At 46.6% G+C, this 18,016-nt stretch overlaps 1 protein-coding gene across 2 annotated transcripts in view; it reads left to right on the top strand.

Moving 5' to 3' along the window:
• The first annotated feature begins 1,059 nt into the window (after positions 1 to 1,059).
• The window catches only part of FAM117A (family with sequence similarity 117 member A), a 52,880-nt gene continuing 35,923 nt past the window's right edge, over positions 1,060 to 18,016 (top strand). For both annotated transcript variants that reach the window (XM_032279949.1, XM_032279951.1), the window contains exon 1: positions 1,060 to 1,320. In XM_032279949.1, the coding sequence (XP_032135840.1) occupies positions 1,125 to 1,320 (196 nt within the window). In that variant the 5' untranslated portion in view covers positions 1,060 to 1,124. The remainder of the gene's footprint in view (positions 1,321 to 18,016) is intronic.

The raw sequence follows: 18,016 nt of genomic DNA, 5'->3' as shown, positions 1-18,016 counted from the left end.
GAACAAAATGGTTAACAAATATTAAGAGTAATTTTTTTCTTTTGAAGAATAATTTTTTTTATAGTATCTTAAATGTTATTTTCTTTCCCAAATGCCTTTTTATATATTACAGCGTGTGCTTTTCACAACTGCATGCATTCTCTTTGGGGACCTTCCAGTCTCATTTTGACTTGTAGGTCAGAGAGCATTGATGTGGGAAGACCAGCATTTGTTAATGGAGTCACGGTGCAAACTTGGGCAAGTTTTTCAGTCACTTTGTTCCTTCCACTCTGCTGAGCTACAGTTGGAGTGGACGACTCTGAAGGGAAATTCCCTGCTCCTTTTCAGAATCGCAATTTAATTTACAGGCTAGCAATTGTTTTTTTAAGGTTGGATCAACACCAAGTAGGGACTTGGAAACGTGGAGAAAGACAGATGTGGGTGTCACATGAGGCAAAGTCGCCATTAAATGCACAAATATAATGCAAATCACATGCAAATGATATGCAAACCTTGCATTAATTTGTAGGATCTTAGTTTGGAGCGTGTAACTAGCACTGAAATCCTGTAAGGATTTAAAACTAATGTTTCTACGTTAAATTAAATGTACACTTTTTGAAGGTATTGCTTTCTCTGTGATTCAGTGACTCAACTGTTTAAAGTTTGACACTGCTCCCTACCCCTGTCCCCAAAAATGATTTCACTAATGTTTGATTCCAATCTACACCCATCGCCGCCCCCACTCCCCAGCTCAGCCTGACGTCACGTGACATTACATTTGCATACTACCTGGGACTGGGTGTGACGCTCCCCTTTTCCCCTTCTTCTCATTGGTGGCTCTGGAGAACCAGCCCACTTCAATACAGACCAATCCGCGGTCCCTGGGAAGTTGGCAAGCCGAAGGGGGCGGTGTGAGGGCGGGGTCTTGCCTTGGATCGCTAGGCACATCGACCAATCATCCTCGGGAAAGAGAATATTAAGGTATGGATTGGCTAGGATGGAAGGTCTAAGTCTTCGCAGTCCAATGACTGCTCTAGGATGAGGGGGGCCGGTCCCCGCCTCGAAGAGCAGATAAGCAGCGGCAGCGGGGGTTGGGGGGCTGTGTGGGGATCGCTGTGGGGCTGAGGCCGGCAGCTGGGCAGGCCATGGCGGGGGCCGCAGCGGGCGGCAGAGGCGGAGGTGCCTGGGGGCCGGGGCGCGGAGGGGCCGGGGGGCTCCGGCGGGGCTGCTCTCCCCCAGCCCCGGCCGGCTCCCCCCGGGCTGGGCTGCAGCCGCTCAGGGCCACGGTCCCCTTCCAGCTGCAGCAGCCGCACCAGCGCCGGGACGGGGGTGGCCGCGCAGGTGAGCCGAGTCTAGAGCGGGTGCCGGGGGAGGAGCCGTTGGGGGAGGGGGGGCGCGTGACGGGGGGAGGGGTACGGGGAGAAATGTGACGGGAAAGTGGATGGGGGCGAGGGAAGAGACCGGGGGCGTTCAGAGTCTGCAAGGGCGGAGGGAGAGAAACGAGGAGCCTTGAAACGTGGGGAGCACCGTTGGGACGGAGTGTGCTGGGAGTCAGGTCCCGGAGGTGAGGGGAGGGACCTGGTAGATCGAGGCTGGCTTTGGGGGCGTAACCGAAAAGTGGGCAGAGGTGTCGTGTGGGGTGAGTGGAAGATGCAGAGAGTGGGAGCGAGGTGTGAGAAGGAGTGACGCGTGATGGGGGCGCCCCGTGCGGAGAATTGGTGCTGGGAACAGGAATCGGTGGGCGCTGGATGCCTGCACGGGGAGGGGGAGGGGCATGGAGCAGAGCACCGTGCAGCCATGTGTTACTTCTCCAGCTTGAGTTTGGCCCCAGCATCCCTCTGTACTGCGCTGGAGTTCCATTCTCTGCCACTTCACGTGCGCTTCCCTTTATGCCACATCCTGGAGCCGATTTCATCTCAGCCCGTTGGACTGTTAGTTTAATGGCTTTTACCGCGGTGCAAATGCCACGCTCCCTGCATTCATAACCCTGTGTCCCAGAAGTTGTATGTTCCCAGATCGTTGACCTGCTTAATATGGCTGTCTCATTTCAACCATCATGTGTGTGCGCGCTAGCGTGTGTGTGTGTGTCTGTGTGTGTAGTGGGGGGAAACCTGGGCAGTTTTGCCCCCTGCCTTTTTTTCTACCCCCTCCACCTCCCCACCCACCAAGGCTGTTTTGTCCTGAGCATTGCCAGTTAACGTGGCAGTGGGGTGAGGGCTATAGTCAAGTGCACGGTGGCAAGTACCCCATTTTCTGAACAGCATTGAAACGGGTGCTTAATAACAGCTTGATGTGGTGCCTGTGGGGAAACGAGGGAGAAGCAAACTTAACCTTGCTTTCACACTCAAATCTGTGACAGATCCCACAAATGCAAGTACTTAGGAACGGAAAAAGGAACCTACTTGCATGAGGAGGTTGGCAATAAGTTGAAAGTGAGGCTTGCATTTGATTCACACCAGATGTGAAAAGATCATTGCACACTTCCAAAGCCGGAGCCTCTACCAAATGTACAAAAGTCATGATCCCTGCCATCTTAACGGTTAATGACATTCTCTAAACCAGAGTCTCTTGAGCTTCTGGTGATTACTAAGCCTAGTTACTGCACCTCTCCTTCCTGCTTCTGCAGGGCTAGTACAGAGATAGTAGCTACTATAGGGCTACTCCTTGCTGGGTAGGAAATGGGATTAAGAGGATCTCTGAGGTGGAAAGCCCCCAAGTCTTTCTGGATTTTTCACTATATATATTAGCATCACATCTTGGGGTACAGAAACTTGGTTAAATCTTGTAGGGGATGGTGACCAAGTAGTAAAAGTATGTTTAGAATCTGGTGGTGTAGAGTAAGGCAATGCCCAATCTAACTCATGCCTATCATGAGTTATAAAGCAAAGCACAAGACTACAAACCTGTTGGTTTTGTTTGGGCTTCCTTGAAACCCAGGGAAGTTGGTAGAACAAGCACCAGAACCTTAGTCACTTTTAGTGGAAATCAACCTGTACAGTGGCTGGAAATTGATTAGCAATCATATTTTAAGATCGGTTATTTTGTGTCTACTATAGAACTAATATTAAAAGGACAATTGTTTGTGGATGCTGTGGAAGGGAGAAGAATGTAGGTTTGGATGTCTGGGTTCATTACATGGCCTGCTCCTTTTATAAGGCCAGAGGCCCTAGGATACTGGTAGAAATGTAGGAAGTTAGATCTCTGCATAACTTGTCAGCTGATTTAGAGCAAGTTGGGTGGACTCTTGCTTATAGATTGGGCTGATCAATCATTTATCCATCTATTAATATCCCGGAAGCATTAATAAGGCATTTGCCTAGTTGGTAGTGGGGGATTATCTCTAGATTTTCAGTATGGCAGTAGAGAGGAAAAATAGGAGGAGGAAAGAGTAGCCAGAGCGTGTGGACTTCTTTCTGGCCAGGCATTAGGGGAATGTACCTGGCCTCTGTTTTGGAGGCACATCAGGGCTATTATATGTTAATTTCAGCCCATGTATGTGTTCACATTATTTCCATTCCTTGGCCTTGGAAAGCAGTAGAGGTGGTTTTCTCTAGGACAGTAGAGAATATGGGATAAAAGGAAATCCCTTGTAGTCATAAACCTTTAAGAGAATGGCACTGGGAGCTGAAATGCCTGGGTTTTAAATCCAAGTGCTGCCATTAACTAGCTGTATGGCTCTGAGGAAGTTTCTTCTGTGCCTTAGTTCCCTCATCTGTGGGTAATAATATATTATCATAAGAATCAAATGAGTTAATAGATAGAAAGTGCTTAAAACAGTACCTGGCACATGAGAAGTGCTATAAAAGTGTTTGCTGCTGCTTATGTTATTATTCCCTCAGCCTCACTAAGGCGAGAGCACTGTTGGCCAGAGCCCATTGCCTTTTCAGGCTTCAAAGAGCAAACCTAGATTGATCTGAAACCAGTACTGCAGGTTTCAGAATTTCAGGGCCTCCTCTTGCATTTGTATTCTCTCATCTTTTAAAATGAACTTTCTAAACAGGGCTGTGAAACCCAGCTGTTTAAAAAGGTATGTGAGCTGGGACTCCGCTTTAGGAACAATTAAGACTCTAGGAACTATTAAGTGTCGTCACTGTTTCTCTTGCCCATCTCAAAGTGATGTAACACTCAGGGCTGTGCAGTTATCTCCACGCCACACATCCTGCTGTGTTCTTGAGAAGATATATTAGACCTTGTAAAAAGGGTTATGGTGTAAAGAGCGGGATTTGCCTTCTGCAGCCATTCATCCATAAGATATATCTTCATAAAATGAGGAATTGCTTCATTTTTATGAGCCTGGGCTAGGAGTGAGGAAGGCTAAGGCGAGTGGAGAGAAAAATGAAAGTCAACTCTAAAAAAGCTAAGAGCCACTAGTGAGTAATAGAAACCTAGGATAAATTTCTTACTGCAGTTCTCTCTTAAATTCTCTTTTGTGTCTCATGTCAGTTAGAGGCTGCCAAGTTTTATGCTCTTCCAGGACCATGATGAAGGACAAAATAGGACTAAGAGGTGAATTGTTCTGGGTTCCAGTCTTACCTATCCTGCTTAGTATGTCTGTCTTTATGTCCCTAGAATGAAAATAATGTTTAATCTAGCTTTGTAAATTATTTCTCCAGTGGATCAGCCCTTCTGGGACCAGCTGGGTGCCAGGGAAGCTAAATGCTGCCTTGAAACCTCCTCTGACCACCAGAACCTTCTTTAACCAAGGATTGGCAGTTATGGTCTCCAGGCCACATCTGGCCCTGGGCCTGTTTTTATAAATAAAGTTTTATTGGGACCAGCCACACTCCTTCATTTGAATATTGTCGAGGACTGCTTTTGTGGTGTTCGTGGTGGAGTTGAATTGTTGTGATAAAGACTGTAGGGCCCACAAAGCATTCAGTATTTACTATATGTCACTTTACAGAAAAGTTTGCCTACTTTTGTCTCAAACCAGGTACCTGTTTTTCCTATATAAAGATCAGTTTCAAATGTGTGTAATTAAACCTCAGAAAATTCTAAAGGGGTAAAGAAAACAAGCCTGTAGTCCCACTCATATTTTAAGGTAAAAGAAAAAGGGTCATCTGCTTCCAGTCAGTTCTCAATCTTTGTGGAATATCGTCATGTGTGAATCCAACCTCCCCACCCCACCGTTGTCAGGTGATGTGTTCAGTAGACATAAGCTAATTCAAATTTACATAAAAGCTTAACTGTTAAGCAAATTTGCCCCCCTCCTCTCTTAACCCATTTCCCCCAACCTGACAACCTGCAACTGTGGTGAACACATTTCAAAATCAGATGGAAATTACTTTAGGCTTACCTCCTGTTTTGAATTTTTCTCATTACCTTTTATTTTTCTGAGCAGATTATGGAGAGCTGGCAATAGTCATGGTTGCGCTAAAATATTGGCTTCCCCATGGGGACATAAGAAGGGAAGTTTATATCAAATGTTGATTAGGTTCCCCAGGATGGCTATTTCCTGAATAATACAAGGCTGCAGTGCTTATATTATTAAATTGTTAAACTCCTTTCTTTGCAATGCTTTGAAGACATATTCCTTGGGGGAGGGGTGTTTAGATAGGTCTGGAACCATAAAAAGAAGGTTGCATATTAGAGACCCTAAGAGAAAGCCCTCAGCAAACTGTGGTCCTTGTGGCCGCTGGTGCCAGAAACAGCCTGAAGAGAGTTCCAGCCTTTCTATGCCAAGGCATCGTCTTGCTATAATGAGGCCTGGGGGTGCAGTTAAAACCCTTTAAGAGCTACAATTGCCCTTCTAAAACCTGTGATTGAGGCAGCTTCTGTTTGGGAATCATTAAAACACCAGACACTTCCTAGCCCAACACTGCTAACTGTTGCTTTTGACAGCTTTGCCAGCACCAGGCACATACATGGTCAGCAAAATGCACTGCTGAAGCATCTGACTCTTAAATGTTATCACCAGTGATGACATCCTTGAAACTGGGGGCTAGTTGCTTAACTGTTTTAGCTCTTTGCTACGCAAAGGAGTGTGGGTCCATGGGTTCTTCAGTATTTTAAATAACAAAGGATTATATAGTATGAGAAGTTCTCACTTATATAACACAGAGCTAAGAAATCTTAAACCATTTTAGATCAGTGGCCGAGGGGTGAGAGCAACAGTGGGCTGTGATGGCAAGAGGACATTGTTCTTTCAGATTCTAGACATAGATAGATCTTTAGAAAGTTGGAGGCAGTAAGTGGCTCATGCCTGTAATCCCAGCACTTTGGGAGGCTGAGGTGGGCGGATCACCTGAGGTTGGGAGTTCAAGACCAGCTTGACCAACATGGAGAAACCCCATCTCCAAAAAAAAAAAAAAGTTGGAGGCAGTAATACAAAACTTTCATAGTGATGGTGCTAATTTAGGTGTTACCACAGTGGTTGGCGGGCTTTAATAGCCAAGAGAACACTATGCCTGTATTTTCTGCGGAACTTAGATGATTTTGAATGGTGTGATGGGCACCAGGGCCACACTATTCCTTGATCGTAGAAGAACTGTTAGAGCATCTTCCTCCAGATTCTTAGAAGACTCACATAGAGCCTTCCTGCTAAAGGATTCAGACTTTAGGGTGTGGCAAGTTCTGGAGGGCAGGTCTGGTTATGCAGTTCTTACTGACACTATCATGTTTGACTCTAGCTAAACTGTTCTGACTAGACCTGCCTGGGCTTACCCTTACTTCACAAGCAATTTGGAGCCCTTTTGTTTTACTTACTTACTTACTTACTTACTTATTTATTTATTTTGGAGACGGAGTCTCACTCTGTCTCCCAGGCTGTAGTGCATTGGCACGATCTCAGCTCACTGCAGCCTCTGCCTCCCAGGTTCAAGTGCTTCTCCCGCCTCAAGTTCCTGAGTAGCTGGGATTACAGGTGCCCACCACGACGGCTAGCTAACTTCTTTGTATTTTTATTAGAGACGAGGTTTCACCATAATGGCCAGGCTGGTCACGAACTCCCAACCTTAGGTGATCCACTGGCATCTGCCTCCCAAAGTGCTGGGATTACAGGCATTAGCCACCACACCCAGCCCTGGAGCCCTTTTAAAGTGGTAGAAAGGGGCTGGGCACGGTGGCTAATGCTTGTAATCCTAGTACTTTGGGAGGCCAAGGCAGGCATATTGCCTGAGCCTAGGAGTTCAAGACCAGCCTGAGCAACATGGTGAAACCCCGTCTCTACTAAAAATGCAAAAAATTAGCCAGGCGTGGTGGTGTGTGCCTATAATCCCAGCTACTCGGGAGGCTGAGACACGAGAATCACTTGAACCTGGGAGGCGGAGGGAGGGTGCAGTGAGCCAAGATTGTGCCACTGCACTCCAGCCTGTGTGGCAGAGTGAGACTCTGTCTCAAAAGAAGAAATAAAATAAAGTGGTGGAAAGGAAAACCTTGTGTGCCATTCCCAGTTCAGAGCATCCCAGTTCAGATGCTCACCAGAGAGTTAGTGAGAGTGGACAGTCTCTTGTTGGGTTAGTAAGTTCTGCCATCCTTTGAGATGCATGTTATCCTTCTTTGTCACAGAATTGGGAACAGGGAAGAGTGGAAGCAAAGAAAGGATGGTGGGAAATCTGGTCAGCTTCCCTGCTTTGTCTAGGTTCAATCTTCACAGAGGCCTCCATTATTTGGTTTGCAGGGTATGAATTAACCAAACTTTAGCCAAATCTACTCACATTATTAGGTCAAAAACACATCCTGATCTCAGAAAGGGAAGGGTTGTGGATGATATTTGAAATTTCTAAGTTATCTGTGCCTCAGTTTTCTCCAGTTGTGTGGAGCTCATGAAGGGGCCGTTGTTCTTGGCAACAGCTGGATGGTGGGAGGTTCTTGTAACAGCTGGCTGCTAGTGTTCGGGCTCAGCTCTCGGTCCCCATCAAACCTCCTGGTTTGGAAAACTCTGCCTGGCACTGTGCCTTCCCCTCAGGGTCACTACAAAGCTGAATGCCTAGCCTTGCAGTCATTTAAATGCTTCTCCTCAGGCCCACATATGCCTTGATCAGCTCTTACTGTGTGGGAGCACTGCAGCTAATCAAGGGTGGCTTTAATGAACTTAAAAGAATGCTATCAAAGTATTTCATAATAGGAAACTTCAAGTCCAGGCCCTGGGGGACCTGGAACTGAAGTCCAGGCTGTGTACAGACATTTACCCTGTCCTGCTCAGGCATACAGGTTTGTGGGTTTGCTCAGGAGCCCCCGAGAGTTGCCGGGAGAGGAGGGGGGCAGGTGGAGTGCCTTTAGCTCAGCCCTGCCTACACATTAGCAGTCTGAGCTCCCAGCTCCCCAATAAAAGGGGTGGAGATTGGGGGAGGCCTGGGAAGACTTGAAGGGTTTTAGTTGCTCTGAAACAGCTGGCCTGTGATCAAGGGTTGAGGAGTTTTCTCTCAGAGACTGCCTGAATGTGGCTTCTCAGAGGATGGATGGTATTTGGCAGAACAAAGCTGTAGGTTTGGGGTGCCTCCTCCTCTCTCTTTTTTTTTTTTGAGACGGAATTTCACTCTTGTTGCCCAGGCTGGAGTGCAATGGTGCGATCTTGGCTCACCGCAACCTCTGCCTCCCAGGTTCAAGCAATTCTCCTGTCTCAGCCTCTCAGTCTCCCAAGTAGCTAGGATTATAGGCATGCACTACCATGCCCGGCTAATTTTGCATTTTTAATAGAGATGGGGTTTCACCATGTTGACCAGGCTGGTCTTGAACTACTGACCTCAAGTAATATCCCTGCCTTGGCCTCCCAAAGTGCTGGGATTACAGGCGGGAGCCACCGCACCTGGCCTTTGTCTGTTTTGGTTTTGTTTTTGTTTTTGTTTTGAGAGATAGGGTCTTGCTCTGTCACCCAGGTTGGAATTCAGTAACGCCATCATAGCTCACCATAGTCTCCCGGGCTCAAGCCATCCATGGGGTGCCTTCCTCTCTGACTATGAGCTCCCTATTCTGTAAATGAAGGATGACTTTCCCAGGGGAGCCATGTTTGTTAGGGGGCAGACTAGTTCACCCCCAGCCCTACCGCTTTACTCCCTTATCATCTGATCCTAAATGCAGACATGCAGGAGAGCACCAAGTTATTACCTCTTCAAGGGTCAAAGGAAGGATTAATGTGCAACTCTTAAAGCAGATTGCTAACACATCCATAAGTGAATAAAATATAAATTCAAGCTGGAGGAAGCAAAGAATGAAGAAATAGTGTTTGGTAAGGTTAATAGAGAAAACTGCCAGAATGTTTTGTATAGGCTTTAAAAAAATTGTCAATGTATTGTTCTCCCTAAGGTTAAATTTTTAGTCTTTCCTTTCCCTTTCAAAGGTGACATTGTTTCACCTTGTCTAGTCAGCTGTATTCCTTATTTTTCTCAAACCTCTTGAATCCCTTCTGCCGTATACTGGAAATCGTGTGCCTGCCTTTTTAAGAGTAGGCACCTCATCTTTCAAGTTCAAGTGCAATGGAACTCACCCTGCAGCTTGAACAGATTTGAGTGTTTTTGCAGAGGGAGGGCCAGGGCAGATGGGGAGTGTCATGCTCAATAAATACTTGTTGGATTGAGTTGCTGGGAAGGCAGCAGAATGGGGAGAGTAAGCCACACCTCCCCTAGGCTCACTCAGAATGGTGTTTCCCACTTCTGGTCCCCACATACTGTTCCCCTCTATAATACCTCTCTTCAGCTACTTACAAGGCAAAACCCCCGAAGTGTTAGTGTTCTCTCTTTCTTTAAATCACTGGTCTCCTATTCATCCTGGTCACTGGGCTTGAAGCCCAGCTGGTGGCAAAGACGTGGCATTTCTATAGATGTCATTGCTAGGCCTATAGGTTCTTTTCCCAACATGCTTACAGCTGGATGGTGAGCTTGGGCAGTTACCAGGTCGATTTATGGAAACAGCCAATATGTAGGATTTTGTTAAAAAGCCAGACTGCCTGGCTTTAGGCTTAGAAGTGGATATGGTGAGAGGCCAAGGAGACCAAGATGAATTTGTGCCAACTTCCTAGTAGTGTTCTGTATAGCAAGAAGATGCAGGAAAACAAAATCTGGATCTGTGGCTTTTCTAGGCCAAGAAGGAGAATTATCTGTTGGCCCTAGGATGGCTTCGGAAGTGTGATCAGGCCAGAAGCCCTGCTCTCCCAAGCCAGGTGCCATCCTGTGATAGCAGGCACTGCTATTTCTCTTCCCCCTCACCACTAGAGAGAGAAGTGCAAGGAAGAGATGCTTATCACTCCCAGAGCCTGGACATTACACTGGTGTCCACAGAGTCTCTGTTCCCTGCCTCGAAGATTGCCAACCATGTGTCTGGTGGCTTAATGAAAATGGCTTTTTTAACCTGCCCAGCTGTGTGTAAGTTTGAACAGAATGGAAATGTGCTTGGGAACACAGGCAGCTTCTCTTACCCGCTCTTCTTTACCCTCCTTCTCCTCTCTACCCCACACTCCCTTCCCTTTAAGAGTTTGCTGTGCTCTGTACTTGTCTGGTCGCCCACGTGGCTTTGGGAGAACCACTCCTGATAACATGTGCGCTCCCTACCCCACAGCTGCAGGCTGGTGGAAAACTTGCCACACAGCCCCTGTTTGGAGATTGGCTTTTTAACTCCTGCCCATCAGATATGACATAGAAGCAGGGGGTGGGGTGGGGGTGGGAGTGGATAGCATCTGGCATGATAGAGGGGATGCGGCCAGAGGGCTTTCACAATTTGAAATAGTCTGGTTTTAGAAACCGGGGAGATGAGGGCTCTGTGAACCACACACATGGGGGTATGCACACCTTAATGCTGAGAACAGCACCTGGACTCCTTCTTACTGGAATCTGGGGTAGTTCTGTATTCACAGAGGAAGACAAAAACAGTTGCTTCTATAGAAAGAAAGACTCTCTGAATCTCAACTCAAAATTCACCTGTATTTTTCAGGAAAGTGGTAAATATAGACAGCATTAGGTTTTTTGTTTGTTTGTTTGAGACGGAGTCTCACTCTGTTAGCCAGGCTGGAGTTCAGTGGCATAATCTCTGCTGACTGCAACCTCCACCTCCTGGGTTCAAGTGATTCTCCTGCTTCAGCCTCCCGAGTAGTTGGGATTGCAGGCGACTGCCACCACACCTGGCTAATTTTTGTATTTAGAGACAGGGTTTCACCATGTTGGCTATGCTGGTCCCGAACTCCTGACATGAGGTGATCCACCCACGTCAACCTCCCAAAGTGTTGGGATTACAGGCATGAGCCACCATGCTCGGACTTCATTAGTTTTGACAGTATGTTCCATTTGTTTAGCTCTGTGGTGCTTCTGACTGGAACTCTCTTTTTTTTTGAGACGGAGTTTCACTCTTGTTAACCCAGGCTGGAGTGCAATGGCGCGATCTCGGCTCACCGCAACCTCCGCCTCCTGGGTTCAAACAATTCTCCTGCCTTAGTCTCCCGAGTAGTGAGCCTACAGGCACGCGCCACCATGCCCAGCTAATGTTTTGTATTTTTAGTAGAGACGGGGTTTCACCATGTTGACCAGGATGGTCTCGATCTCTTGACCTCGTGATCCACCCGCCTCGGACTCCCAAAGTGCTGGGATTACAGGCTTGAGCCACCGCCCCCGGCCTGACTGGAACTCTCAAATGTTTTTCATGTATCTTCACGGCAGTCCTGCAGGTACAGGTGGCATTTCATTGTTTTTGCATTTCAGTGCTTTTGCAGGTAAGGAAACTGAGGCCCAGAAAGGAAGTTCCTGTTCAAGACCAAATGACTAATAAAGCCCTTTTGTTGAATTAGGCAAAGGGCATTTCCCACATATGCAGAAAGAGTCCGTTAAGAGTTTTGTCTCAGGCTGGCATCCACTGCTGCCTGCCCAGCACACCTCCAGCATTTGTTTCCTCTCTATTTATATACCTGTATTCCAGGAGCAAAGATTCGTTTGTTAAGCTAAGCAAAAGAGAATTGGGGTGGTGGTTTGAACCTGTAATCCCAGCACTTTGGGAGGCCCAGGTGGGCAGATCACTTGAGGTCTGGAGTTTGAGACCAGCCTGCCTAACATGGTGAAACACCATCTCTACTAAGACTACAAAAATTAACAGGGCGTGGTGACACCTGTCTCTAGTTCCAGCTACTTGGGAGGATAAGGTAGGAGAATCACTTGAGCCCGGAGGCGAAGTTTGCAGTGAGCCAAGACTGCGCCACTGCCCTCCAGCCTGGGCAACAGAGCGAGACTCTGCCTCAAAAAAAAAAAAAAAAAAAAAAGAATTGGAAACTGGGCTGCAAAGATACCTGTTTCTTCCCTTAGCACCCCAAGGTGACTCTCGACACCATAAATACTCGCTTGGTGTCGATAGTTGGAAGATGATGATGATTATTATATGTATGATAGGGTAGTGGCTTTTGAGTGTTTACAGCTGGTTTGAGATATGCCATTTCCATGTAGAATGAATAGCTAACCAGGGACAGATAGGGCATAGGAGGCACACAAGATTTTTCTGCCTCTATGGGGTGGTCATGGATACTGAGCTTCGGGCAAGGCCATGTCAGGGAGACGTGTGAAGATGGATCTTACAGGAAAAGGTTTCTTATGTGTGATGATGTGAAACCCAGAAAAGCACCTGGGAATACATGTGAGTGGTATGTTCCTATGGCAGGGGCGGGGGTAGATGCAAGTGGCATCCTGCTATGGTGATAGCTTAGTCCTCCCTGTAGGGGACCCCTGGTGTGACCATCCTCCTACTTCTTAATGGGAAAGAAGCCTGGAGGTGGCACACGATCTGTCTGAGCATTTCTTCCTTTCCTAGCTTTAGGTTAGCTGAGAATGGAGTCATTGTAATGTACGATAGTGCTCTTCCAAGACAGGCATGTGCCCAGCAAGGCCTTGAACTCTAGGAGAAAGCTCCATCTGGGGATTATGTATTGTGGAGAATTGCCTTCTTAGAGGTTATCTAACCCTCCCAAATGGATTATAGGCCATTCTTACCCCCAAAGCAGATTCTATAAAAATTCTTTTTTTTTTTTTTTAATAGAGATGGGGTTTCACTGTATTGCCCAAGCTGGTCTCAAACTCCTGGGCTCAAGTGATCCTCCTGCCTCAGCCTCCCAGAGTGCTGAGATTACAAGCATGGGCCATTGTACCTGGCCTAGAAGTCTTTAATATTCTAATAAGCATGTGCTTGTGTGAAACTTATTATTTTTTTTTTTTTTTGAACAAAAGCGTTTTGTTTTGTTGCCTAGGCTGAGTGCAATGGTACGGTCTTGGCTCACTGCAACCTCCACCTCTCAAGTTCAAGCGATTCTCCTGCCTCAGCCTCCCAAGTAACTGGGATTACAGGCACTTGCCACTGCGCTTGACTAAGTTTTATATTTTTGGTAGAATGGGTTTCCACCACTTTGGTCAGGCTGGTCTCGAACACCTGACCTCAGGTGATCCGAACTCCAGACTTCAGGTGATCTGCCCGTCTTGACCTCTCAAAGTGCTGGGATTACAGGTGTAAACCACACCCCGCCTTTTTTTTTTTTTTTTTTTGAGACGGAATCTTGCTCTGTTGCCCAGGCTGGAGTGCAGTGGCATGATCTTGGCTCACTACAACCTGTGTCTCTTGGGTTCAAGCAGTTCTCCTCCCTCAGTCTCCTGAGTAGCTGGGATTACAGGCATGTGCCACCACATCTGGCTAATTTTTGTGTTTTTAGTAGAGACAGGGTTTCACCATGTTGGCCAGGCTGGTTTCAAACTCCTGACCTCAGGTGATCCGCCTATCTCAGCCTCCCAAAGTGGTGGGATTACAGGTGAGCCATCACACCCAGTTGAAACTTTTTCTTTTCCTAGTTATTTCTTAACTTCACAAGGTAAAATCCCATTACAACAAATATTACAGAAATGCTTCTATATAACAAAGTTGTTTCCATAGTTCATATAAATGCTTCATTGTTTTTTGTGGGGTTTGTTGTTTTAAAATAAATGGTAACTAATAATGTCATATGCCAAGTACTTTTTCTGGTACCTGTTTGTGTAATAGCTCATCTTATATTTGTTGTTGTTGTTGTTGTTTTTTTTTGAGGTAGAGTTTCACTCTTTTTGCCTATGCTGGAGTATAATGGCCCAATCTTGGCTCACTGCAACCTCTGCCTCCCGGGTTCAAGCGATTCTCCTGCCTCAGCCTTCCGAGTAGCTGAGATTACAGGCGCATGCCACCACGCCCACCTAATTTTTATATTTTTAGTAGAGTCAGGGTTTCTCCATGTTGGCCAGGCTGGTCTCAAACTCCTGACCTGAGATGATTAGCCCACTTTGGCCTCCCAAAGTGTTGGATTACAGGCGTGAGCCACAACACCTGGCCAGTAATAGCTCATCTCTAAAGCAGAACACTTGAGTGCTTGCCATTTGCATTGCAAACAAAGAGAAGGAACAGAGCTGTGGAATCATTCCCCAATAGCCATGCCTCCTTCGCTTCCTCTTCATCTTGATCCTCCCCTCCCCCAGTAGTAGTTCCCTGTTCTTTTCAAACAGAACACCACACAAAAACCCAATGGAGGAAAATGTGTGTGTCTGAATGTGAGTGTGTGTCTTGCATGTGGATATGTGGCGGGGTGTGAGAATGTGTAAGAAAAAGTACATGTGAAGAAAGTAGACGGTAAAGCAAATGGGGCAGCTGTTAATAGGCAAATCTGTGTAAAGATTATATGGGTGTTTTATGTACTGTTCTTATTCTTGCATCTATAAATTTGAAATTATTTCCAAATAAAATACTTAACACATGGATATATGTGAGGCTAATTTGACTGCACAAGGAGTTCTCTAGAATGGAAATTTTCTTCTACATCCTTATAACGTATTCTCCGCCATTTAACAGGTGGAATAGCTGACACCCAGAGAAGTTAAGTGATCTGAGTTCACATAGCACATTGGGGCGGAGGCAGGATGTGGGCCCAGTATTGACCACTATAGTAGGCCACCTCCTAGGAGACCATAGCTGGTCCTTACTACTCTAGCTGGACCAGGTTGTTGTCAGACTCTGACAGCTGATTGGGTGTCTGCTGCTGTGTGTCCAAGCCCAGTCCATGCCCCACATAGACCCAGGAGTGGAATCAGCAGGGTTGCAGCTTCTTCTGCTGAAGCACACTGAGCATATTCAAGATGGCCGGGAATCTTCTAGAGAAACTGCTTCCTTAGGCTAGGAAGCACTCTCACTGCGCTCTGCCCTCAACTCTCTTCATTTTTTAAATTTTTTTCTTTTTAGATGGAGTCTCACTCTGTCTCCCAGGCTGGAGTGTAGTAGCTCTATCTCAGCTCACTACAACCTTGCCTGCCTGGTTCAAGCAATTCTCTGCCTCACCCTCCCAAGTAGCCGGGATTACACGTGCCCGCCACCACACCCAGCTAATTTTTGTATTTTTAGTAGAGACGGGGTTTCACCATCTTGGCTAGGCTGGTCTTGAATTCCTGACCTCGTGATCCACCGTGCCTGGCCATTTCTTAAAATACATGAAACTGGAAGGCCCTGTTGTACCAGAGCCATGGAGGACTATTACCTCGTATTTATGTAGTTGAGATCTGAGGGGAAAAGGAGTGAGTTTGGTTTACAAAGTGATGCCAGGTATAGGTCTAGGCCAGACTAGCTTTCTTCTATGTACCAGTCAACTGGCTGTACCTGCCGCCTTGTGAGTGAGCAGGTTGTGTGGTTCAGTGCAGCACATTGTATCAAGTAGGTCAGAAGTTACAGCTTTATGCACAAAGAGATGGTTCACTTTTAGTCAGTGAAAACCTTTCATTAACCACAGGGCCCAAGGAGGGGTGGATCTGGTAATCATTGCTAAGCAGACAGAGCTGGAGGTTCAGACACTGCCGCTGTGTGCTGGCCCCTTTCCTCTCACACCAAACCACATGCTATGCATCTGTCTGTGTTCCTTGAAGGCCCTTAAATTATTCTCATTGTTTTTGCTTACTGATGTTTTCCCCCAGCTGCCGTGTCCTACTCGAATTCTTAACATAGAGAAAACATTTTCCTGAAAATCTTTCGTTTTAGAGTTCATCCTTTATCTGAAATGCCTACCTGTAGCTACCTTAGACTTAATTAATCCTGACCACGGTTGTCATCAAAGGATTTTCTTCAGGGGCCCAGCTAGTTGTATGAGATAGATCCATGAGCACTTACTATATTGTTACCCCAGCTTATGTATACAGGATTGTTTGTCCTTAGGCAATGATGAAGTTATACACTCTACTCCTCTGGTCCTCTGATTCCTCAGGCTCTTTCCTTCCCTAAAGTAAATGCTAGGTAGTTGACAACTGGAATCAGGGCAAGATGCAGGGGGATGAGAAGAGGCTGACTCCAAATTCCTGTTGGGTTGTCTGAAGCTTAAGAGGTCTGTGTTGGAGCCGCCGTGCAAATGGCAATGCTGTCTGCTCCGAGAGGACCATCATAACTGAGCCTGGACCTTGTAGTTCTTGGAGGCTTGAATAGGACTTATTGGTAATGAATGTCCCAGTGTTTCCCTGGATCAATTTTTTTTGCTTCATGAGGCTAAGCCTTTTTACTTGAGTTTTAAAAGAAGGTGACGTTACTGTTAAGGATTTCTGATTTCAGAACGGATCCAAAGCCCATCATATACAGGGAAAGGGGGTATAACTTACCTTCCAGTGGTGTTGCCACCCACTTGTCTGCCTCTGGAAGCACAGGAGAGGCTTCCTCATAAGCATCCTTCTGATATGAAGCCATCAATGGCCTACGGCATTTATTGAGTGTAAGATGAATCTTTCCAATGTGATATCTTCAACACTCTTTCTGAAAGGGTCATCTAATCTTGCTTTTCAGACTAGCTTTACCCTGGAGGCACTACATAACTTTTGAGCTTCCATTAGGCAATGTGAACCACCAGCAAGACCAGGGCTTCAAAGCAGGGTCTGCCCTGGAATGTTGCTCAGTGCACTTTGGGGTCCTTTCACAGCTAGAGCTCAGCATGGGAATTTGCCACTGATTGGAGGTTTGCTCCAAAATATCAGGGCCCAGGTAGGGAACCACTAGGTGGGTTGTGGTGGTCTCTTAGATATCTCCCTTTTGAAGCTAGGGCCACGAAGTAGATAGAGCTTGACTAAGGAGCTGGAGATGATCAGAGTAGACTTTCTGCAAGTGGGTCGAGATGGTTCACATAGATTTTCAAGGATACGGGGGTTGAGAATAATAACCCTACTAGGGTCTTTGATCCTGAAGGCAAAGCAAATTCTGTGACTGCGACCTTCCTGGCCCTGAGGATCTTGAACAATTTCCTTATAAGTGCCCCCCAGCTTCCTCCCCATAGCCCAGCACAAAATGATTCAGGGTTAGGAGCAGTCCTGACAGAGTCCAACCTAGTGAACTGTAGCTAGAGAGCAAACCTGCCCCCTGAGTGCTCACGTCTACTTGGTGGTTACTCCCAGCTTGCCCAGTCATGTGACCAGACTTCTGCTTGTGGCTAGCCACAGGTAAATTGAGTGCTATTTATATTCTCCTGCTTGGAGGAGGAGGTGGGCGAGATCACCTGGGAGCCCACAACACGGCTGATGGGCCTAGGAAAGGCAAATCTCCCTTTGACTTTGTGCCTTTTTTTTTTTTCCCTACTTATCTTGTCCCAGATAATAGCATGGGCTCTGAGCTTTCAATTTAGCTGATTGGTCAGTAGCCATCTCTTATTTACCCTTTAATAGTTGGGGAATTCTAGAGCTAGAGGAGACCCCAGACCCATCTGGTACAGTTGCCCATCTTCAAGGGTGAATACTGAGACAGCTGGGGATGTGTAACGATCTCTTCCTGGGCCTGTTCGGAGGCAGACTGTAGCCACCCTCATTCAACCTTTTACCTATCTAGCTAGACTCTCTCATATTCTAACTAAAACCTTTTTACTGTCCTTCATGTTTGCACCAGCACAGAAGACTACTGATAAATTCTAATTCATTTTCCTTCCCCCTTGGGATCAAGCTACCCTCTGTTTAGCCATTTTTACCTCTCTGTGGGATCTCACTGGTTTCTGCTTTCCTTTTGAAGAGCAATCATGACAAACGGATGCTGAGGGACCACTTGGCTGTGTATATCTGAGGTTATATCCCACTCCAGCCATGTTTCTGGACTTATAGGAAGCTCTTAATTC

The sequence above is a fragment of the Sapajus apella genome, unplaced genomic scaffold, assembly GCF_009761245.1.
Source record: "Sapajus apella isolate SASKATOON/1434 unplaced genomic scaffold, GSC_monkey_1.0 scaffold12, whole genome shotgun sequence".
Taxonomy (NCBI): domain Eukaryota; kingdom Metazoa; phylum Chordata; class Mammalia; order Primates; family Cebidae; genus Sapajus; species Sapajus apella.
The sequence above is the reverse complement of the archived record's forward strand: the minus strand, read 5'-3'. Positions and strand labels throughout refer to the sequence as shown.